This window comes from Malaclemys terrapin, chromosome 3 (genome assembly GCF_027887155.1).
Source record: "Malaclemys terrapin pileata isolate rMalTer1 chromosome 3, rMalTer1.hap1, whole genome shotgun sequence".
In the NCBI taxonomy this organism is placed as follows: domain Eukaryota; kingdom Metazoa; phylum Chordata; order Testudines; family Emydidae; genus Malaclemys; species Malaclemys terrapin.
This window is the reverse complement of record NC_071507.1, coordinates 197,592,829-197,617,856: the sequence shown is the minus strand read 5'-3', so window position 1 is coordinate 197,617,856 and position 25,028 is coordinate 197,592,829. Positions and strand designations below refer to the sequence as shown.

The 25,028-nt window shown below is 44.5% G+C and overlaps 1 protein-coding gene across 1 annotated transcript in view; it reads right to left on the bottom strand.

Moving 5' to 3' along the window:
• Positions 1-9,394: 9,394 nt before the first annotated feature.
• Positions 9,395-25,028, bottom strand: part of LOC128834967 (defensin beta 4A-like) — a 36,407-nt gene continuing 20,773 nt past the window's right edge. Inside the window, exon 4 of the mRNA XM_054024201.1 lies at positions 9,395-9,508. Coding sequence (XP_053880176.1) covers positions 9,398-9,508 — 111 coding nt within the window. The 3' untranslated portion in view covers positions 9,395-9,397. The remainder of the gene's footprint in view (positions 9,509-25,028) is intronic.

Here is a 25,028-nt window from a genome sequence, read left to right as displayed (position 1 = left end):
AGGGTTGTTCTTTTGGCAGACTAAACATTCAGCCTGCACCTGGGAGGCCAGAGGCCTAAGTCCAGAGGTTAAAAAATATTTACCCATTAGCTGAGAGAGAGCCTCTCTCCCTGCATGAGTGGTTTGATGTAGTTTCTGCAGCACTGACCGAATTAGGCTCTTTGGTAGTAGAATCTTTCCTTCCAGGGAGTGGAACCACCCCCCTTTTTCCTGGAGACCGAGTCTGTCGGCCAGATCCCTTTCTTTGCCAGAGTACTGAGGAGTCGGGAGCTCCCCCACTGATGGGATGAAGACATACATATGGGCATCTTCAACTTCCAGTGGTTCCAGGGTAGCAGCTCGTCTAGCTTCCCTATCCGCCCTAGCATTACCTCTGGCCACATCTTGATCTCCCTTTTGATGAGCCTTGCAATGTACCACTGCTACCACTGAGGGGAGCTGTACCGCATCTAAAAGCCGGAGAATCTGGGGTCCATGTTTGACAGGAGAGCTTTGCGCTGTCAACATTCCTTGTTGCTTCCATAGACCAGCATGGGCATGTAGTACTCCAAAAGCATATCTGGAATCAGTAAAAATGTTAACTCTTTTCCCTTTTGACAGTTCAAGTGCACGAGTTAAGGCTACCAATTCAGCCAGATGGGCTGATGTCCCAGCAGGTAAACCCTCTGCTTCCACAGTTTCATGGAGAGATACAATAGCATAGCCCGCCCTCCTTTGCCCGTTTACAACTGTACTACTGCCGTCCGTATACCACTCATAATCAGCATTCAGGAGAGGTTGATCTTTCAAGTCTGGGCGGCTAGAATATTGGGCATCTATGACCTCCAAACAGTCATGTTCCTGCTCCTCTGTCTCCGGTAACAGTCTTGGCGTCCCTGGGTGGGCTCGAGGCTGAAATTTAGCCTTGCCCAGATCCCTCCTGGCGGCCGACGGATTACGGCGACGACCGACGCCCAGCGCGCACCGGTGACTTCATTGGGGGCCTCAGCGGAGACGTGATTTGGTCGACCCTGGAGGGCACAACGGTGAAACGCGCTTGATTAGTGGAGAAACAGCTGTGGGCGACAGTGCAGAAACGGACCTTTGGATAAGGTAGGAACAGTCCATTGGGGACTTTACCTGTTTTGACCTGGGGACACCCAGTGTCTCCCTAGAGTATGGGGCAGGGACAGAGTACTGCAGGCAGGGCAAGGTGTACGCCCTTAGAATGCATTCTGGTGAATTGGAAAGTGTTTGGATCGGATCCGCTGATTAAAAGTAAATTAAAAAGATTTTGTACAGTAGACTGGCCTCAATATCAGCTAGATGACCAGGAAAGGTGGCCACCAGAGGGATCACTTAATTATAATACGATCCTTCAATTGCTTTTGTTTTGTCAGCGTACGGGTAAATGGAATGAACATATGTATGTACAGTTGTTTATGTTGTTAAGAGATAGATCAGATCTTTTGCAAAAGTGTAATTTGACTCCGACAGGTTCGGTAGTAACTATTGTTAGTCCTCAGAACCCTCCCCCGGTTGTAATGGAATACACTAAGAAACTGCACCATCTACTCAGGACACTCCCTACAGTAACACAGGAACAAATCAACATACCCTTAGAGCCCCGACCGGGGTTATTCTATCTACTACCTAAGATCCACAAACCTGGAAATCCTGGACGCCCCATCATCTCGGGCATTAGCACTCTCACTGAAGGACTGTCTGGATATGAGAACTCCCTACTCAGACCCTACGCCACCAGCACTCCCAGCTATCTCCATGACACCACAGATTTCCTGAGAAAACTACAATGCATTGGTGACCTCCCAGAAAACACCATCCTAGCCACCATGGATGTAGAGGCTCTCTACACAAACATCCCACACACAGATGGAATACAAGCTGTCAGGAACAGTATCCCTGATGATGATACAGCACAACTTATTGCTGAGCTCTGTGACTTTATCCTCACGCACAATCATTTCAAATTTGGTGACAATATATACCTCCAGACCAGTGACACCGCTATGGGCACCCGCATGGCTCCACAATATGCCAACATTTTTATGGCTGACCTGGAACAACGCTTCCTCAGCTCTCGTCCACTCATGCCCCTTCTCTACCTATGCTACATTGATGACATCTCCATCATCTGGACCCATGGGAAGGAGACCCTGGAAGAATTCCACCATGATTTCAACAGTTTCCACCCCACCATCAACCTCAGCCTGGACCAATCTACACGGGAGGTCCACTTCCTAGACACCACCGTACAAATAAGCGATGGCCACATTAACACCACCCTATACCGAAAACCCACCGACCGCTACGCCTACCTTCATGCATCCAGCTTCCACCCCGGTCACACCACACGATCCATCATCTACAGCCAAGTACTGAGGTACAATCGCATCTGCTCCAACCCCTCAGACAGAGACCAACACCTAGAAGATCTTCACCAAGCATTCTCAAAACTACGATACCCACACAAGGAAATAAAGAAACAAATAAACAGAGCTAGACATGTACCCAGAAGCCTCCTACTACAAGACAGGCCCCAAAAAGAAATCACCTGGCTGCAAGGAGTGGATCGGGGCATCCAGAGGGAGAGGTTGCAAATCTTTGGTATACCTGTGGAGAGAACAGAGAACAGCAGACAGAGAGCACATGTACTGAGATAAGAAGATAAGAAACCAACAGAACTCCACTGGCCATCACCTACAGTCCTCAGCTTAAACCTCTCCAGCGCATCATCAGTGATCTACAACCCATCCTGGACAATGATCCCTCACTTTCACAGACCTTGGGAGGCAGGCCAGTCCTCGCCCATAAATAACCAACCCTCCACACAAATGGACTTTACTAACATAAGACAGGAGATCTACATTACACACTTCACCTCTCTACAAAGGAAAAAGGACCTTAAGCTGTCTAAAATCCTACCTGCCACATGGGGCCACAGAGTATGTAAGCACTGAAATAAATTGCCTAGGGCAGTGGTGCTCAAACTTTAGCAACTCGAGGAACCCCATTTTGATTTAATATTTTTGGGGAATACCCAAATACCCCTGCCCCGCCCCAGGCCCTACCTCACTCCATCTCTTCCCTCAGGGCCCCACCACCACCTCACCTCTTCCTGGACCTGCTCACTCCATTACTCCCCTCCCTGCTCACTCTACCCCACTCTGACTCACTTTCACCAGGCTATGGCAGGGGGTTGGGGTGCAGGAGAGGGTGCAAGGTCTGGGAGGGAATGTGGTTGCAGGAGAGGATGAGGGGTGCAGTCTCTGGGATGCTGTTTGGGTGCAGGAGGGGTGCAGGCTCTGGGAGAGAGTTTGGGTGCAGGAGAATGTTCTGGGTGAAGGCTCTGGGAGGAAGTTTCGGTGAGGGGTGCGGTCTCAGGGCTGGGGCAGGGGGTTGGGGTTGGGGTGTGGGACGGGGTGTGGGTGCTGGCCAGGCAGCATTTACCTCAGGCAGCTCCACAAAGTGACCAGCACATTTCTCTGGCAGAAGCTCCTGGGGGTGGGGAGTGGGGGTCAGGGGGTGTCTGTGAGCTGCCCCTGCCTGCAGGCACCACCCCCACAGCTCCCATTGGCCACAGGTCCCAGCTAATGAGAGCTGAGGCGTTGACGCTCGGGGCGGGCGTGGTATGTGGAGACCACCTGTTCCCCAGCAGGGGCCACAGGGATGTTCCGGCCAATTCCGAGAGTGACGTGGAGCCAGGGCAGGCAGGGAGCCTTCCTTAGCCACACTGTGCCGCTGGACTTTTAGCAGCTAAAATCTCCCGGTTCGGCTTCAGTAGCTACCAGGAGATGGGGGGGGGAGGGGTAGAGCTGATCGGAGAGGCATGCAGACCCCTTTTACTACCCATGGGGACCCCAGTTTAAGAAACACTGGCCTAGGGAGTTTGTTGCAAGGATAGGTTCCTGGGTTAGTGTTTTTTTTTTTGTGGTGTCAAGTATCAGGGCGTAGCCATGTTAGTCGGTATCTACAAAAACAACAAGGAGTCTGGTGGCACCTTAAAGACTAACAGATTTATTTGGGCATAAGCTTTGGTGGGTAAAAACCTCACTTCTTCAGATGCACTTTCACTCTATGGATCTGAAGAAGAGAAGTTTTTACCCACCAAAGCTTATGCCCAAGTAAATCTGTTAGTCTTTAAGGTGCCACCAGACTCCTTGTTGTTTTTGTTGTGTGGTGTGTGGTTGCTGGTGAGTATTTGTTTCAGGTTGGGGGGTTGTCTGTAAGCAAGGACTGGACTGTCTCCCAAGGTCTGTGAGAGTGAGGGATTATCCCTCAGGATAGGTTGTAGATCCTTGATGCGCTGGAGAGGTTTAAGCTCAGGGCTGAAGGTGACGGCTAGCTGGTTTACCTTTTCACCAGATTATAAAACTGTATTCTAATGACTTAGTTCAAAATGACCAGATGGGGATGAAAGCGCCAAATGGTTAAAGTGTTTTAAAATTCCCCGTGGGATTAATTTGGCTGAAGAACAAACCTACCAAATACTAGCATCATGAGGGATCCTGACAAACTCTTTCAATACCTATTTCCCCCAATTAAGAAATTTCATCCTGTGACTTGACTGTACATTGGAGGGGACAACATTTAGGAGAAGAACACATGAAAGCTCAAACGCATCCCATAGTTCTTTTGGATGGGCCAGTCCACCCAGAAACTTTCCCTCATGGCTCAAACTTGCTCTTGGGGTGGGCCTGCGGTGTTACCAGAAGGTTTGGATCTGATTATATCAAGCCAATTATATTCCCTAAAAATAAAGCTTTTAATTTTAAACTTTAATTTCGAATGTATTTGAACTGGTAACCAAGGTTATGATCCGCCCTAAGGGAATTTCCAAGATATTACCACAGTGCTTGTCTCTGATATACAGAGGGCTCTCCAGAGCAAAATAGCCTTGCTGTTCCTTGAAAGGACACGGATGCAACCCTCAAATCAAGAATAGGCCCACAAGCCGTAAATCTTCGAAAACAGAAATAATATTTATTTAGAAACAAGTGGGAGGAGTTTTTAGAGGGAGTCACATGCCACCTCTTGCTTTAGGTTACATGTCGGTCTGTATCCCGGGACTTGCCCTAATTGGTCAAACTCCTCTTGGGGCAGGCCTATGGGTCACCGGCCAGGCCAGAGATAGGCACAGAATCCAGGTTTCCTGTGTCCCAGTCCTGTGCTCTAGCCACTAGGCTGCACAGTCGTCCCTGTTCATACATTGACCCCTTTTCTCACACAATGCCTTTTCCCAGTAAAGACAAGTTGCTCCAGGGCTGGTCCCTGAAACATTCACCATAAGGGCTGTAAGGAAGATGTGGGCGCAGGTATGGGGGAAAGGGCAATGAGAGAAGGAGCTGGTTTGTGGAGAAAAGCTTGAGGTAACTTCAGGGGCACCATTTCAGATTATGGTGTGCGGCACATTAATCGTGATTCCTGGGACTACTTAGGCACCCGGAAACTCAAGATTTTGCATGTAAGGTGATGGGCCCACAAAATGGGGGGTCAGCACAAAAAGTTTGAAAACTGCTGAGGGTATAGGCAGGGGGTAACTACCGGCTGTGTGCAGGCATGGAGGTAGCTCAGGTTCCAGGCGGGGGTGTACTTCAGGGGCCAGGCAGGAGGTTGCTAAGGGCTGTGTTCTTGGAGAGGTGTAGCTCAGGATGCAGGCAGGAGGTATGTAGGAGTGGAGAGGGGTGTAGCTCGGGGTGCAGGGAGGGGTTGTGTCCAAGGAGGTGCTGCTGCTGCAGGGCCAGCCATACGCTCAATCCCTAGTTGGCACAGTGGGGGCAGCTCTGCGGGTCAGTGGCTGGGGTGAGGGGCGTGCGCTGCCAACCCACTTATGCAATGTGTGAGGGGAAAAGAACACCCCGATATCAGCCCCCATACTGTTCTATGCAGCATATCAGCGGGTGAGGAGCGATGCCAGCGATGGCCCCATGGTGGGGGGTGGGGCAGCATGGCTGCAAACAACAGCGGAGCAGGGCAGCGGGGGCGGGGGGGGGAAAGTCAACATCTTGCCTTCTTCTGCACATTTCACCCAAATCGGGTACAAAACTAGCGGGAGCAGGGGGAGGCCTTCCCTAAATGGTGCCCCGGGGTAACAACACTTTGTTTCTGCACAGAAACAGAAAGCAGCTGTGAGCTCCATTGTGGCTGCCTCAGTTAAACCCTCACTTGCAAATTCAGTCAGGTTTCTAAGCCTGGGTGTTTGGGATTTGCGCTGCCATTCTGGCTCCTGCACGGGAGCCTGCTCCACAGGGCAAGGTCTGGACGCTCAGGCACAAGAGAAGGGACCTCATGATGGGGAGGTCTGGGAGTCGAGGGGAGCAGAGAGAGGGTTGACAGGCCATTGAGCACTGATGTGGGCGTTACACACTGTGCAGCCACGCTGGGACTGAACCCAACTCCTCTGACAACACCACAAACCAAACGGCTTTGTCAAAGGACCAAGGGAAAGGGAAAGATTTATTCACGTGAACTCACTGAAACATATAACAAACAAACATGTATGTCCCCTGGTCTAGGAACACCCTGGGTGGATTTCACATATGGCAGTGACCATTTATTTTATTTATATTTCATTTTTATAAAAGAAGGAAGGGAGTTTTATGGAAAAGAAATAACAAAACTGCCCCCGCATGCCAGTCAAAACACTCACAGGCACGTTTGTGATACACCACAACAACCAGCTACTTTTATTAAAGGGAGAAGAATAACCTATAAGGGGGGGACACAAGGGCTCCCTTGTGGATTTTTTCCAGCTTGCGAGAAACTTTGCAGCCCAGATGAAAAGCATCCAAGGATTTTAGAAGCAAGGTGTCGTCTGGCAGATTCTCTGCGATCCTGCTTTGACAGTATCTTCTGCCATCACTCACTCTCTCTACTGCAAAAAGGGAAGAAACTCTCACATTCTATATTTATAGCCATTAAAACAAGGACAATATTATGTTACATTAAAATTCAAGGTAGAACAGGAATTTCCCCATCATTTAGTAGCATGTGCGTATGTAATACCAACAAACATTGGTTGTCGTTGGGTAGGATCGAACCTTGGGAACTTAGTGCATGAGCCTCTATCTCATGAGCTTAAAGCCAACTGGCCATTAGCTAAGGTTGTAGAACAGACTCAATTTATCTATTATATCTAAACGTGTACTGGCTGCCCACTTGGCTTCTGAAGTAAATATGCCAGACCTCTGAACATGGACCTCCCCTCCCTTTGCCCCTAACTCTCCAGTAAAGGAGACAGATTCTCATTTTCTTTAAAAAGTCCATCCTATTAACATTCTACACAGTTCAAGTGACAACCACCAAAAATAAAGTTGCTGGGTGATTGAAAAAAGAACCCCAGCAAATTAATTATAAAAACTGCTGGAAATATCATGTACGATATCATGGAAATGTTCATCAAACTTGTTTAAAAAGTTGAAATTCAAAATTACATTCAGGGAATTAATCCAAATTGTGAATTTTAAAAATATTGACTATCTCTATGAAAGTAGCATCAATCCTTAAAATGCACCAGTGCTTATTGAATTGCATTGAAGAGTGAGCACATCTGATAATATACATGTGAAACCCAGTGGTCAGTGAGAATTCCCCTCGGTGGAGGTTGAGAGTCTGTTACAGGCTCCAGCTGGAGCTTGTAAGGCTCTTTTGAACAAAAATGTCTGTTGTTCAAACTGAAGACACTGGAGCATTTAGCCCTGGAGGACTCTGGTTCAAACAACAGAGTACTGGGCCCAGAACGCATGGCAGCCTTCCCACGTGTGCTCAAAAGTGTCTCTATCCCACAAAAACACACAGGAGCAATTTTATGCTCAACACGGCTCCTCATGTTTGCAGCATCTCGACCCAGATGTTCTTTAACACAGGTCCAAAAATGCTGCAGAGCACCTGTTGATCTGAAATCTTCACATGTTCATCCCTGTGTTCATCTCCAGCTTTTCACACTTTGTCATTCTGGATGGACTGCGCAGTGAGGTTCAGTTCACAACTTGAGTTTAATTGTTCTTCCATTTTTGAGTGGAATGATTTAAAAATACCTATATTTTCTATGGGAAAATCATGATTATATCCATACTGTGTGGGTGCAGTTTACCTTTTCATCATCAGACTTGGCCAGTGCCTCCGGTTCTCCTGTTGGGTTGGTGGTTTAGCGCCCCTCCCTCCTCCTTCCCCCGCCCCTCCCGCCAAAATTAAACAAAAATCTCCCCCACCTGGGGCAAAATAACATTAAAAGTAAAAACACAAAACCCTCTGGGCTAGAGATGTTTCCTTGGGGGCTGAGTGACCATTTCTTGCCCTCGGCTGCTTCCACGTAGGGCTCCCAAATTCTCCTCTGCTCAGCTCGTCTCTAAGCTTATCTCGGTTTGCTTTTACAGGCTTCATTTTTAAGCCATTTCTTTTTGTCAACTCAGCCTCCCTGCTCTCTTTCTTGCCAGAGAGACTCACAGCAGGTCCTACCGACTCCCCTCAGTCTGAGGAGAGGAGGCCTTTCAAATTCACAAATGATATCCACAAAGGAGACCTTTCCAGAAAAGGACAAGTATGTAAGAAGAAGGCATTATAATGGAATGAGACTGGCAGCTTTCATTATGCTGAATGCTACCAAGAAAATTCCATGCTTCAATGTGTCCTCGGGTAGTTATTGAAATTAGGATCCTTCTGTCAATGACTGAAAGGGTGACATAACATTTTTGAAAGGTTTAAAAGTATAAGTGTCAATCAGAAGCCGTGTTGCTGCTTATTCTAATTTTTCTGTGACAGATTTGATCATTTTATACTGGGAGACGACACACACACCCTTAAACATAGCTCCAAACTTGTACATGTTTCTTTTTGGTAAATTAAGCATTACTGTTGTAAAGAGCAGCCATTTTGATCTCATAAGTGCTGCACAATTATACAAAGGAGATGCATCCCCCATACTCTCTCCTGGGAAATATACTTTAGTCCTTCCCCGTTGTTTTCCATATTCCTAAATAAAACAATGATGTAAACGGACGCCAGACTGGCCAGAAACATTGTCTGTATGATGCCATGTTGGCAAGCCAGAGGGGCTTCAAAATGCGTGGTGGAGAGTAACTGCAATACATGAGCTATACATGTCTCACACGTAGCACTGAGCACTGTGGAGACTCTGGGCTGCTCTGGGTTGTGGACAGACCATAGGCAGCCTGAGTAAAGCAGCTATACGATTACTCTCACTCTAACATGGAAACCCCAGGTAGTCCAGAATCAGGCAGCACAGAATTTTCCTTTGTCCCATGTCAGGGTTGTGCTATGTGCTCTGAGCCTCCAAGGTCATTAAACAGCAGCTATAGAAATTAGAGACACAAATATTCTGTTTACACAGTAATGTCTCCCTTGTGGCGTTCTGAACTTACCCTTCTCCTACAGCAACTCAGCCCAAAACCACAACTTCCGATTCGTCTGAAATTGGGGGGACATCTACGGCGGCAGAAGCCCCCAGCACGACGACAATCACGGGGGTTATTGATGCCCTGGGTGAATCCTGCACAAAGAAAAAGTGTCTTCATTTTCATTCACATATAAGTGTAAACAAGGGCTGTGATTGCAGCATGACGGGCATTTCCCATTAGGTGAATTTCCAATTCACTGAGACAAGGCCAAGTCAACCCAATTATCTTCCTGTGCCTGTGCTCAGTCAAAGGCTGCTCCTAAGAAATGAGCAGAGGGAGTTAATTCAGGAGATCTGCTGGCTTCCTGGCTGCAGGCTTCCGAACTGTAGCACTGAGCATGGGAGTCCTTCCCAGCCCCACACCTGTACATGATGGAAAGCAGGCAGCTGTCTGCATCACCAACTTCTAAGAGAGGGGCAGTGGTTTTGCTGCCATGGTTTTGACTCTTTCTGATTCCAAACACTGATGTACTGGGCAGTATCTAAATGCTGATTGGCTGAGCAGGGTTAAACTAGCTCAGCACTGGGTTGGGTGGCTGGTACTTTTGGAAAGAGAAGGGTTTAAACAAGTCCCTCCAGTCAGAACGCCTGATTGTCAGTGAGACTCGGCACAGACATTCTTGTGAAGACTCAGCACTTGGCAATATTGACTCAATGACCAATTGCCAAGCTTAGACATTCCAGACAGTTTGGTCCTTATGAGAATGTGTCCCAAATGTCCTTTAGGATATTAATATTAGATGATTTTAAACTAGATTTTAGCTGTGCTTTCCTTAAAGTATCCATTGTGACGTTCCCCAGGTTACAATCTGGACCACTGAACAGCCGTATTCCCTCAGGTCTCCAACCTGCAGTGCCTCCTACACTGCTCCGCTGTGAAAACAACCACTTCTGGCCCTGCTCATGCACAGCTCCTAGCATGTAAAGTCACTCCCAGCTGAATTAGAGGAAAATTTCCAGCAAGACACTCCTGAATTATCCTGCAGAGCAACACCAGCCAATTCCCAGTGCCAGCCTCGTCCCCCAGAAATGTGCATCTTGTACTGAACAGTACCCTCCTGGGCAATACAAGCTCATAGAAAGTCTGTCATTTCTTCAAAGGAAAAGGATATGCACAGAGCCTGTTATCTCAAGTGAAGGTTCCCAAACACTTCAATCCAAACACGTGAATCCCCTAGAACAAAGGGTATTTTCATTGGGTTAGGCCAGAGGAAGAGGACACAAGCTAAAAATGTCCAGTATTTTTAATTTCCCCTCATATGGAAGCTGTTCCATACCCCTAATCCTTTTAGTTCCCATTCTCTGTAAATTTTCCAATCCTAATATATCTTTTTTGAGATGGGGCGACCAGATCGGCACACAGTATTCAAGATCTGGGAGTACCATGGATTTATAAAGAGGCATCCTGATATTTTGTGTCTTATTATCTACCCCTTTCCTAACGGTTCCTAACATTCTGTTAATTTTGTCTGTTACTGCCGCTGTGCATTGAGCAGATGTTGTCAGAGAAGTCTCCGCGATGACCCCCAGGTCACTTTTTTGAGTGGTAACAACTAATGTAGACCCCATCTTTTTATATGTATAGTTGGGATAATGTTTTCCAAAGTGCATTACTTTGCATTTATCAACAATGAATTTCATCTGCTATTTTGTTGCCCAGTCACCCAGATTTATGAGATTCCTTTGTAACTCTTTGCACTCCACTTTGGACTTCACTATCTTTGAGTAATTTTGTATCACCTACAAAATTTGCCCCCTCATTGTTTACCCTTTTTTCCTGATCACTTGGGAATATTTTGAACATTACTGGTACCAGGAGGTGCAAAATACAGAGGTAAAATAATCTCTCTACTCCTACTCCAGATTTCCCTTTTTCTGCATCCAAGTTATTAAGCCTTTTAGCAATTTTCAGCTGATTATTCATCCACAACCCCCAAAACTTTTTTCAGAGTCACTGCTTCCCAAGATGGAGTCCCTCATCCTATAACTGTGGCCATCCTTCTTTGTTCCTAGATACATACATTCAGATTTAGCTGTATGATTCTTAACTTGTTCCCAACTTACCAAGTGATCCAAATCACTCTGAAAGAGTGACCTGTCCCTTAATTTTTGTCACCTGCCAACTTTATAGGTAATGATTTTATGTTTTATGTCCTTTATAAAAAGTTTAACTAGTGTGGTGGCAAGAACCAATCCCTGTAGGACTCCACTAGGTAGAACATTGGTGATATTATTTCAGATCATAGTTAAGACAAATCTGACTGAATCTTAATTGGAACATTAAAGGCACCGTTCTCACCGCAGGACCATTCTCCACTTAAATGTCAAGTATCTGCTGAAAACTATACAACTCTTTTGAAAAAAAAATGCTGGAAAAATGATGATACAACATTTTTAGAAATCTTACTACTGACTCACAAATGTCCTTCTATATTCTCCCTTCATTTCATTAAGATCTTACCTGGAGAGCTTTGCAGCACCAGGAAAAAGACAGCAAAGAGCAGGTAGAGAATCTTCATGGCTGAAGTTGGGCTGGGAACTCAACATTGATAGAGAGAAGAGACTACAAGATACACAGGAGACGGAGAGTCTCTATTTATGGGCTGCCGGGGATTGTGAAATGTGGATCTGTGGAAATCTTGTTTTGGAGAATGACCCATTAATTATGTTTGTGCTGCAATCTGTTAATAATAATGATTATTATTTGTATAGCGCAATAAAAATTCCTGTACCGTTTCAGGGAAATACAATTAATAATTCCTTGTGTTAAGGAGTTACAATATGAATATTTACACCTATCAAACATCAAATGCCTGGTTGAAAACCTTTGAAGTCAATGGAAAACATCCTCTTAATTTTAAACAAGGGCCCTAATGCAGAGAGGAACTGCAGAACACAGCTGGACCTGGGAAGCATTGGCAGTATGGTGTGTGCATTGGTGCGTTTGTTTTGTACAATATTTATCAATATTTTACTTGTATTTAGGTAATTTTTCTAATTTCATCTATCAAGACCCATTACAAAATGGTAAAATTCCCTTTCAAAATGAGAAATAAAGTGAATAAAATTGTAAATAACTTCTGCCTGGAAGGTATGGGGTTTTTTGTTTGTTTGTTTTCCCTGTATGTCTAAACTGAGGAATTTTACAATTAGTGATGGGAAAAAACCATGTGTTTTCCCTTTTTTCCCCCCCTATAAGAATCATCAGCCTGAACAATACCCGATAAGTGTTTAAAGTAGAGACATAAATTCTTGATGCATCAAACATATGGAAGCCAGTGACATTTGCAGATGCTAATCCCCTCTCAGGATTTGTCTCATTCTCTCTGGAGGGAGAGAAAAAGAAGTGATTGGGCTTAACCAGCAGCCAGGAAAAAGTTTAGAAAATTTCTAAGGATTCTATAGAGGCATTTCACATCTCAGTGTTTCCTGGGGGATTCATTCTAACCAGCGGCCATAGCCTACAAAATACAACTGCCCACAACCTGTCACAGACCTCTTTGGAATCTCCCGCCCAGTCATCTCCTTCCTCTTCCCCCCCATTAAAAGCCAATTGGAGGCACCAAATACATGAAGTTGAGAAGAGAGGACCAAGAATGGGAATCCATGATGAGAGGGACATCAACAGGGTAATGAGGAGCTGTGACAGGGGAGTGAGTTGTCCCTCTCATGCCCAGTGAGTGGCCTCTATTTCGATTATCCCTCTGGGGATGGAGGGTCCTGGTCTCCTTACTAGCCTCTTTCTCCACAGAGACAGAACAAAGTGCACTGGATGTTTTGCTGCCCAGTGGGAGCACAAGGAGCGGGCACATCACCCTGGTTGGCCACCTCACTCCTCTTGTTACTGCTATGTTCTTGCTATACACACAGAGACTTTCAATAAAAACAGCAATACTCTCCGGGAAGGTGGCTGGTAGAGCCAGAATTGATAATAGCTTTATTTTACCCGATGTGGTTTATAAATATGCTGTAGTTAATGGTACACAAGGTATGCTGCTTTTACAGATTTAAGGTTGGCATTTGATTCTAATAATCTAGAAAATGTTTGGATGAAATGTAGAAGTGTGGGTATCAAGCAAAGACTTCTGCATATTTTGGAGAATCTCCACCAGAGCAAGATGGGTAAAGTAAGAACTAAAGCCAATGGAGAATAGTCAAACATTTCCCCTCTTTCTAGGGGAGACCACCAAGGATGCCTTCTAGAACCTCTTCTTATTCATAAAAAGAAGAACAGGAGTACTTATGGCACAGACTAACATGGCTGCTACTCTGAAACCTCTTCTTCTTCATGTATATGTTAATGATGTGGTGGATGTTTTAAAGGAAAAAAAATCTTCAATGCCTGATAAACGTAGATCTATCCCGGTGTTATTGTATGCATCTGACATGCTTGTTTTACCACCAACACCAGGGGTCTCTGTTTGTTGTCATCTCAGTTTTCCTCTTATTTTAACTCTCAAGACCTGGGTCACATTTATAATAAGACCAGGTCATGATTTTTTGAAAGAACCCTCAGGAAATTGAGTGGAAGACAGAAGAACATATTTTGGGATAAAATTTCATCATTCAGGCTGCTGGTCCTTTTAGCATAAAGACTTAAAACAAAAGGCCCTTAGCTCTGGTCACGTGGCCCTCTGTTTTATCCGTGTTTATGGTGGGAACAGAGTTGCCCAGTACTATGAATTTTTAATGCTAAAGTAATATTACCGATACTCTATGAGATCCAAGTTTGATTTCGGGGTCAAAGTTTTTGAGGAGACTTAATTCTCCTAAATGTTACCCTGCCAATCTAGGTGTTTTTCTCTGTTGGTTGTAGAGTTTGTATTGCTTTTCTTAAATTTTGGCCCGAGGTCTGTACTCTTCCAGATTCTAATGTCCCCATATTTGCCTTCAGGGGATAGTGGAGATACCTGTACAGTTTATTTCCACAGTAGAAGACCCTCCTATTTATTATAGCTAGATGGTGTTTCTCTATTACTCACTTATTGTCAATACATTTTAATCAACTACTCAAATAGACTGTGACAGATATCATCCAACAAGAAGATCTGGCTAGGATTCATAATTCTTAATTTGCCTTTTGGTTTTCTACTTTGAAGACAGCCCATGGTTTTGAACCATAATTGAATGAGTTATCAAATCCTCATTTTTTAAGGCACATACACTGTATTCCAAACCATAGGGTCTGCCACCCATAAAGGTAGATAAGGAAAAGTTCCTTCACATCTTCCTTTTTGTCAATGTAAATCTGAAGTGCTAGAAGATCTACCGCATTCTCTTTTGGATTGTAGAATTTTCCGGATTGTGAGACCTGCTGGATTTAATCTCTTTTGTATAAAAAAAAATTATCACCATCTCAAAGGTTAATGTTTTTTAGGTTTTTTTTTTCTCAGTCACTGGACATAATCAAATTGGTGTTGATTTCTGCCCTTTTAGAGTGCTGAAGAAGAGAGATTTTATGAGGTTCTGACATTTTAATGCACTCTATGGATTTACCTGTTGTTTTAGATTGTTCATATTTTTATTTTTGTATTCACAACAGACACTTAATAATATCAAATTAAATTAAATTGCAGGTAGGTGGCAACATAACAGGCACAACTCACCCCACCTCACTATAGGCTGGCTGGCTGCTGATTGCATGCAAAGCCCAGTACACTCACTTCCCGAGCCGGCAGACAGGAACAGGAGCATATAAAGTGACAGCTTACAACTGTAATATAATTTTCAATACACCACACATTTCCCACAGCTGATGATGCTCCATCTGGGTCGCTTCCAGCTGCTGACTGGAATCCAAGGATCTGCCATGTCCCAGATCCTTAAAAGTATTTAGGTCACAAACTGCCATTAATTTCAGTGGGAGTCAGGTACCTAAATTCCTTAATTGGCGCTTAGCTGTCGCACTGAGGACCATCCGTGACTTTGGGAGAGCAGAAGAATTTGGGTGTCACAAGTGGGGATGCATGAACTGCTTCAGATAACATAAACACCCTCCTGCACAAAAAATTAAAAATGCCTCCTATTCCCCTTCTTCTGACAATGAAACTCACCTTGGCCTCTTTTCAGAACCAGCTGGAAGTTGGAGTGAACCTTGCCAGAGGTTTGAGGATGGTTCACTCACCCACCTATCCTGCCCCCAAATCTCCATCCATCAGGGAGACAGGAGGCTAAATATTCCCCTTGTGTCCCTTCAGACCTCGTCTCCCAGAGGGTTTTCACTACAAAATCCTACTTCCCAACAGCCCTATGCCTCCCCCTTGCTTTGTGCTCTGTTCTTGGGGGAGGCCAGCCACCTCCTACCCTTCTCTTCCAGGATCTTGAGGAGATAGCCCATCACTTTGCTGACTTTCTACAGGGTGGTTTGTGGCCCACTCCCACTATCTTAGAGGTCTGGCCAGCCACCCTTAGAGACTGATGCCTCCAATACCTTCTCAAGATTAGGAGCCACCTTCCTTTAGTAGCAGGACATGGCACTGTTTTACGCACTAGGTCAAGCATTATCTATGGCACTGTAGATATTTAACCCAGGTTAGTGCAGGTTTATTGTAAAGGAGAACATTGCATTGGGCCTGTGCTGTTCTCTGCCTCTTTACAGTTTGGAGAAAAACAGGATTATTTTTTTTAAGTATGTTTTTTTTGGTTGGGGGGAGCCTGTTCTATACCTTTGTAACATCATGAAAATCAAATCTGGTCTTCCCTCTTTTGCAAGAAGGCACTTCAACTCCTGAGCAGAAGAATTGAGGGGTTGATGAATCTTTAGCAAGGACATTTTTCTCTGAACTCCTTAAAAATCATTTCAATTCAATACTTGTTAATAATAAGACAATAAACAAAGGTTTTTAAATTCCTCTCTTCCCCCTCCCCCCCCACACAGTGTATATATCTATCTGGTCCTATGGCATAATGATTGCTGTTTACCTGAATATGTCAGAAGGCATAATAGCCCAATGGACTCTATCACAATACAAAGTGTCTGTAAAGACTATCAGGGAAGGAATTCAGGCCCCTTGTGGGAGACGGCTATGTGTGTGTGTGTGTGTGTGTGTGTGTGTTCAGAACATAAGAAACATACAAATGGCCATCCAGGGTCAGATCAATGTTCCATCTAGCCCTGTCTTCCAACAGTGGCCAATGCCAGGTGCTTCAGAGGCAATGAACAAAACAGATATTCATCAAGTGATTCATCCTCTGTCACCCATTTCCATCTTCTGGCAAACAGAGATTAGGGACACGTCAAAGCATGGACAAATGTAAGCGGGGGAATGGTCCCTCTATTGTGGGGAACTTTCCTGGCTTATTCACTCCACCGGTGAAGCAGGCTAGTGAAAGGATCTGAGTCCTCGCTCCCACTTCCTGCCGGACCTCGAGGACTCCCCTTCTACTCTCCTGTGTGGCAGAGTTCTGGTAACCCCGACAAGGTTGGGCCCAGGATTCCTGGGGGGGCTCGACCCCTAACTTTTCCATGGTCACTTAGGAAAGGGGGTAGGGTGTCCCCACTCCAGGGAGCTCTCTCCACACTAGACACTTCCCCGACCCACTGATCATTACATAGAGTTCAAAGCAAATACAATTTATTAAGGAATTAAATAAGGAAAAAGTGGGAAAGGTTAAAGAAAAAACATGTCACCCCGCTCTGTGGCATAAGGAAATCACAAGCAGGCATCTCTGGAATATTAGGGAAGTTCAGTCTGTTCCTGCCAAGTCCCAGGCCTCCTTCCCAGGCCTGGGCTGTGCTGCAGGAATGCTGTGGGTTGGATACTTGCTCTGGCAGTAGCCCCACGCTTTCAGGCTCTAGGTGGCAGGGCCCTTCTTCCCAGTGCCAGCCCCCCCCGACGGGGTTACGCTGCCCAGGGTCCCCCCTTGCTCATCCCAGCTGCTCATCACACCCAGCTCCAGACTGCTCCAGCCACAGCACGGCTGCTGCTCCACCTCCAGCTCACTGGACTGTTCCTTTGGAGCTGGCTGCGGCAGCTCTGCTCCCAGCAAGGTCTGCTGCCTGGGCTACTTCTAGGCCTCTTGCTGCTGCTACTCGTCCTAGCTCAGGCTGCTTCTCCGGTTCTGGCCGGTGCGGCTCTGCTCCCTGGCTCAGCTCTGGTTGCAGCTCTCTCCTTTGCTCGACCCACTCTGGCCTGGCCTCCTGACTGCCACATCAGCCTGCCCACCCTGTCAATCAGGCTGATCCAGAGCTCTGGCCTCTCCCTGTTGCCTCTGGGGACTGTTAGTTTCAGGGTCCTGATTTCCCATCGACACTTCCCCTTTCTTTTTGGACTGGGAGCTAGTGAACCCCCCCCCCCCACTAAGCTTCAGTAAGGGGGCAACGATCCCCTTACAAAAAGAAAGTGTGTGTGTGAGAGAGAGAGAGAGAGAGAGAGAGAGAGAGGCAGAGATGGTTTAAATGGCCTGACTTGTGGAGGTTTTTCTTCTTGTGTTTTGAAGAATGGCCAGACACCCACTTTGATTTCCTTAACAAAATAGTAGATTTTGACTTAACTAAAGAAAATTTGAAAGTAGTTTTCACCCCCCAACCCCCAGTAGCTATCTCTCTTCTGAGCAGCTCTCAACGCAGCTCCATTTCCGCACAGAGGCAGATCCTGACACACCTGGACTCAATTAGACTGGCAGATAACTAGCACCACCAGTGTTACATGGGACCTAATAAGGAATAATATAATTATAATATATTAATAAGAGGAATGCTTGACCTAATAAGGAATAATATAATTCTAATATATTAATAAGAGGAATGCTTGACACCCATACGTGAATTAACCCTCATTTTGACCCTGTAATTCCCAAATGAAAATGACCAGGATGTAACACATCAGAAATGAGCACACATTGCAGACCTTCTGAAGCTCACAAACCCTTTCCCGCATCCAGCTCTGTCACCAGCCACAAAGAAGCTGATGCCTTTCTATAGTAAAAGTATTCACTGCTAGGCAGCGTGCAGTAAGCATGTATTTGCAACGTGTTAATCTGCTTTTAATACTAATTAAAATTTGGCAATGACAGTGTTGTTGCTAACAACCAGTCAGTGGCGCATTGCACCAGGCAGTGGCAGTGCAACCTCATACCAGAACAAGCTGGGACATGCAGGATATGGATTTGGTGGCTAACGACACCCACTCTGCCTGGGACAGGGTCAGATTTTCCAGGACTGATCCCAGAGCTCCAACAACAGCACAAGAAGCACACAGTGCACAATGACCAGACACACGGCCAGATTCCCCCTCCCTCCCTGACTGTGAGTAGTTCTTGGGCTGTGAATTGTGAAACTGAAATGATTAGGGCTGGAGTTGGGGTAGGACACGACGTGATGTAAGTGGGTCAGAGCCTAGCCCTTAAAAATTAGCAGGTCTCCTTCCCTAAGAGAATCACTAACCATTATCAGGGTACAGCTGCTCCACCTCATGGATCCTACTCAGGCCCCCAGTGGACATCAGGAGCTCCAACTCCATTGTAGAAGCCATGAAAAGGTTCTCCAGTTTTCCTGCCTGTCGCTGTAGCCCAGTCACTTCTCATTCTCTCCTCTCTGAATACTTTGAATGAGACAAATCCTGAAGAGGTGCTTAATATCTGCAGGGACCATTGGCTCCCCTATGTCCCATGCAGCAACATTTTGAGTCTCCATTTTTCCTTCTTATTGTTAAGGCTGCTGCTTATCACAGTAAGAAAATCAAACAAAACCCAAGAGGCACAAAGTGAGATTTCATGGTTTTTTTCCAGGCAAAAATTGTCAAATTCCTCACTTTAGAGTTACAGAAAATAAATAAACTCGACATTCGTGACAGGATTTTCAATATCATCATTTTCTATTTCTAAGGATCTGACACCACTCTGTAATGGGTTTGCACAGGGGTGTCGGTACTGTGGCAGAAGGCGTGGGAGGGGCTAACACCCCCACGGTGGAAATCCTGTCTGTGCTCTGCCCGCATGGAATCTGACACATGTGCAAAGGTTTTGGTGTCATGGAGGCAATAGCAGGACTTGGAGGCATGAAGCGGCCACGGCAGTGACTGGGATCAGGCCAGGGAGGAGGTAAGAACTGCTGAGACCCTTTTTCCCACCCTGGAACTGGCTGGCCCTCCCCCAGTCCCAGTAGCTCCCTGTGCTCCCCCTCCTATTCCCCCACATCCCTATTTGCAGCGAGCTCCCCTCCTCTCCTATTTTGATGCATAAACTTAGGAAAAGCCCCTAAATACACATAAAATATTGATACAATTTGTTCACAACATACACACATCTTGCTGCCAAGCTTCTGCACAGATAGATTTGTTTCCTGCAATTCCTCTCTCTGACAAAGCCTAAGGAAGTCAGTGATTTCAATGGGCATTGGATCAGGCAATAGATTTTATCAGGTGCAATGTCCTCAATGTTTCTCAATTGTATTTCCCCAAAATGCGCCAAGAATTTTGATGGTGCTGCAAAAATACCAATAATTTGAATTAACAGATTGCACACCAAATTTAAAAAAAAAATCTGAGTAAGCATGTTGATTTCAGAGGACTTAGAAAGGTTGACCTTGAAACAGAAATCAAGATGCAATCTTAACTTTAATGGGGCTACCACACCTCTATAATACAGGGACTTGCCATCTCCTCTCTATCTTAGTGCCTCCACTCTGTTGTAAGGTGAGGGGAGGTCCATTTTCAGAAGACTGGTATTTACCTGTTAAGCAGTTCACCTCTTTAGATTCATATAACTATCCCCATTAAAACTGTGTTGGTAGAAGATTGCACTGAACACAATGAATTCCCAATGTTATATTTAATCACAAATATTTATCTAACTATCTAACATATGTATGAGGCCAGCACAATTGAAGCATCTTAGCACATCAAAATCCTTAACATATTTTTCAGGTCAACACACCTGTGAGGTAGAGCAGCACTTTTATCATCATTTTGCTGATGAGAAAGACTATGTGGCTTACCTAAGGTCCTAGCAAGACAAGGTGGGTGAGATAATGTCTTTTGATCGATCAACCTCTGTTGGTGTGGGAGATAAGCTTTCAAATTTACATCACCCACTTTGTCTCCTTAATATCCTGGGACTGACACAGCTACAACAACACGGCATTAACCAAGGTGTATCAGTAATTATTCAGTAATGGGGAAATTCCACCTGCACTGTTTGATCTGAAATCAAACAATATATATTCCCATTTCTATGGTTATAAACAAACAATCTGAGAGTCTCTTTGCTTTAGGCAGAAAGCCTCCCTGATGATTGATTTTCCAAGCGACACCTCTGGGAATCTGGGTGATGTCCCCGTGCTTCTAAAATCATTGGATTCTGCTTCAATGGAAGCCTGAAGCACTGTTCATTAGGGCTGTAGAGGAACCACGTGTGCTGGAGCGCTCTAAAAAGAAAAGCATCAATCACCAATAAAAGACTGTATCTTTCCTTTTAATAAAATCAAGTTCTTGTGAAATCACATTGCTGAGAGGTGAACCTGTGTGTTGTGGTGAGGACAGGGACTGTTTCTGTCACTTTTCTCCATCAAATTCCACTTTTTCATTTTTAAAACTAGACCTAAAGAAAATATTAAATCACAAGGGCATGTTAATCCGCTCATGGATGTTTAAGTCACCATGCTCTATGCAAGTGTTTATTCGTCAATGAGGTAGTATTGGTACTTCTTTATCTGTGTCTTACACATAACAAATCCTTTTCTCTTCTGTTATTCTCTGAGGAGATGCCTGCAGTCACAGCTTGACTATATGTGGAACCCCTGTCTTGGTGCTCCATGGTTTCTAGACCTTCTTCTCTACCCCTCTGATCTGAAACATCCCCACTTCTGGTTTCCTTCCTTGTGCCAGAGCTTCCAGGCATGGCCAGATTCAGCAGATTGCACCTGTAGCTACTTAATGACAGACCCAAATCTCAAAAATATTTTGTGATGTCAGAAATATGGCAGCTCAGGACACTTCTAGTGAGAGTAAAAACAACGAGGAGTCCTTCTGGCATCATAGAGACTAACAAATTTATGTGGGCATAAACTTTCGTGGGCTAGAACCCACTTCGTCATATGCATGAATTGAAAAATACAGGAGCAGGTATAAATACATGAAAGGATGGGGGTTGCCTTACCAAGTGTGAGGTCACTCTAACGAGATAAATCAATTAGCAGCAGGATACCAAGGGAGGAAAAATAACTTTTGAAGTGATACGAGAGTGGCCCATTACAGACAGTTGACAAGAAGGTGTGAGTAACAGTAGGGAGAAATTAGTACACCTCTACCCCAATATAATGCTGTCCTCAGGAGCCAAAAAATCTTGCCGCATTATAGGTGAAACTGCATTATATTGAACTTGCTTTGATCCGCCGGAGTGCGCAGCCCCGCCCCCCCCGGAGCACTGCTTTACCACATTATATCCGAATTCTTGTTATATTGGGTCATGTAATATTGGGGTAGAGGTGTATTGGGGAAATTAAGTTTAGATTTTGTAATGACCCAACCACTCCCAGTCTATCTCCTGGGAGCAGGGAAGCTACCAAAGGCCGTGGCCAAGGGCCAGGGCCCAGACTAAAGGCCTTTGGCCTAAAGCAATAATCCAGTGAGATCAGGACTGAACACAACATCATGGGGGAGATCAGTGGATACCAAAAATTCTATGGACTCTAGGGCACAGGTTTCCATTGCACATTTTTGACTGTGTGAAAACGCCATCTAAGGAGACCAAAGGAGTCTGCAGATTTTCAGTGGGGTTTTCCAGGATGCAAACCAAACTCAACTCAAGATCACGGGAATGTGGCAAACAACAATCACTCTAAACACCCTCTTTCACAAATGAACATGTGGTTGGGACAAATATAGCTTGTGTCCTCTTCCTCTGTCCTTACCCCTTTGGTCTAGGGGATGGTGAATTGGGCTGGGAACCAGAAGACCATGAACAAATGTCTAATTTCTACTTCTGACTAATATTAATTATTCAGGGCTTTCACATCCCATATTATTAAACCATGTCTCGTGCCCTAAGGAGAGAGTACACAGTCTGGGAATAAAACCCACAACTTTGATGTGAAGTATCAGGGGGTAGCCGTGTTAGTCTGTATCTACAAAAACAACAAGGAGTCTGGTGGCACCTTAAAAACTAACAGATTTATTTGGGCATAAGTTTAAGTGAGGTTTTTACCCATGAAAGCTTATGCCCAAATAAATCTGTTAGTCTTTAAGGTGCCACCAGACTCCTTGTTAACTTTGATGTGGTAGATTAATGTCCCAGTGTCCAAGCCACATTGTCTCCTAGACATAATCTGCCATATCTGTGTGCTTGTCTTAATTACTCAAAATGCAACTGTGTGGGGTTTCAGCAGAAATGACAATGCATGTGTATTAGTATCATTATTATTTATTGTTGTTTAATAATAATATTAACAACAACAACAACAATAATAATAATAATAATAACATAATAAATTAGGCCCTAAGGGTCATAGTCATAGACTAGGACCTTATTATCTCAGACTTTCTATTAATGTACAACAAAGACACACTCCTTGCACCAAATAATTTATAATCCATGTATACAAGGAGGGAAAACACAGAGAGATAGTTGGAGTAGAAGGAAGCAATGAAACAATCCTGTTTACATCTTGGGCTTATGTCTGTGTTGAGTGGATATTCAATGAAAGCCCAGTAAAATCCAATTCAAAATATTCTAATCTAAATATCCAGAAGGATGAGGTGATGATGGTTATTTGGGCTGCATTCCAAAAGGGCGGGCCTTTCTAACTTGTCTAACCCTGCCAATTGGTGATCAAAAAAGTATTCCCAGGTGAGAGTCTTCACAAGAATGGTTGTGCAGAGTTCCACAGAGAATCAGGCATTTAGACTGGAAGGCATTTGTTCAAGCCCTTCAGTTTCTAAATATTGCAACCATCCATCCCAGTGCTGAGCCTGTTCAACCCTACTCCATCAATCACAACTCTGTAACATTCATCACCATAGAATTCTGAGAGTTTTCCATGCCACTTTTATATATATGGCCCACCCGCCAGTCTCATATCTGGGCATGTACACTTTTGTTTTTAGATTTTTTATGGGGAATGTTAGGGGTGATAGTTTGAGTGTGTTTTTATATGTGAAGGTTAGGGGGAAAATTGTTTTTAGAGAAAAAAATACTTTTAATATGTATTTGTATATCATTTAGAAATAAGGCAGCTCATGACAGGAAGAACATCAGCAAAAAGAGAGTTTTAAAAGTGCTTTCAAGAAAAAATATGAGCTTTTTAGAAAAAAAAATAAGGGTTATACATTTAGGATATTAAATAAAGTGGGTTATGGCAAGAAAGAGAGTTTTAAAAGTGCTTTAGAGAGATTTTTTAGAAAATAAAAAAGGGTATTTTGAAATAAAGTCTGAAAAATGAAGAAAATGTATCATTTTAAAAACTTCTCTCCTTTTTTTCAACCCTCCCTCCAGCAGCTGCAAATTTTTCAAGCCTCCCTCCTCCGTCCCGAAGGCTATCTCAGATAAGGCGGCGTAGAAAGAGGACGCGAGACGACATGTTCACGGAAATAATGGAATGCACCCGCAATGAAAGAGTTTTTAAAATGAAGAATAGAGCATGTGTTTTTTAGAGAAAATAAACAAGTGAAAGAGAACAGCTGAGAAAAGCAAAAGGCTGTTTTAGAAAGAGAGAAAGTTTTAAACCAGCAAGAAGGCCTGTGTCACTTAGCACATGGCCAAGAGAGAGGAGAGGAGAAAAGACCAGGTTACCCCGGTGGCTACCTCCGCCAACAATTCCAGGTCAGTGAGCCTTGGGGGCAAATCACGCCTCTTGGCTGGTCCAATCAGAAGCTGTACTATAGCTACGTCATAGAATGCATTTTCCTCAATCAGTCATGACGTGGCTATTGATGGTTGGTCCGTTTAATACAATTACCACTCTTTGTTGAGCTAATTAGAAATGGACTATTTGAAACATTCTAGACAATAATCATTTGACCAACTTGTATAAAACTACTATTTTGCAAATGGGGTTTCATATTGGGAACCTATAGATTGCAAGCATGTCCTTTTACAAAATGCCTACAGAAGGCAAGAAGCCTAAATTGCCTTTGTGTGCACTCATGTATTTTCAGAAGAGACAACCTATTTACACTAATTTGCTAAAGAGGCATTACAGATACTGAATCCCATGTTCCAACCTGAAATTGAACTGAAGAACTAGGAAAACTTTTTGATTTCACCACCAGTTGGAAATGACGAGAAAGGATGAAAAAGAAAGAGTGCAGAGACATTTCTTGCCAGCTATGGAGGACACAGACTGGAGGGCTGAGATAAGACAGCCTGTATTATTTTATAACAAATTGTTCAAAAATTATAAGAGGTTAAATATATTTATGTTTTTATAGGTGGTGGTGGAAGAAAAGCCTATATATGTGGACATGGCAGCTGAGGGACCATCAGCGGACAGTGAAGCTGAAAGTGATGGGCAGATGGCGACTTTCATAGAATCATAGATTATTGGGGTTGGAAGGGACCTCAGGAGGTCATCTAGTCCAACCCCCTGCTCAAAGCAGAACCAATCCCCTAATAAATCATCCCAGCCAGTGCTTTGTCAAGCCTGACCTTAAAAACCTCTAAGAAGGAGATTCCACCA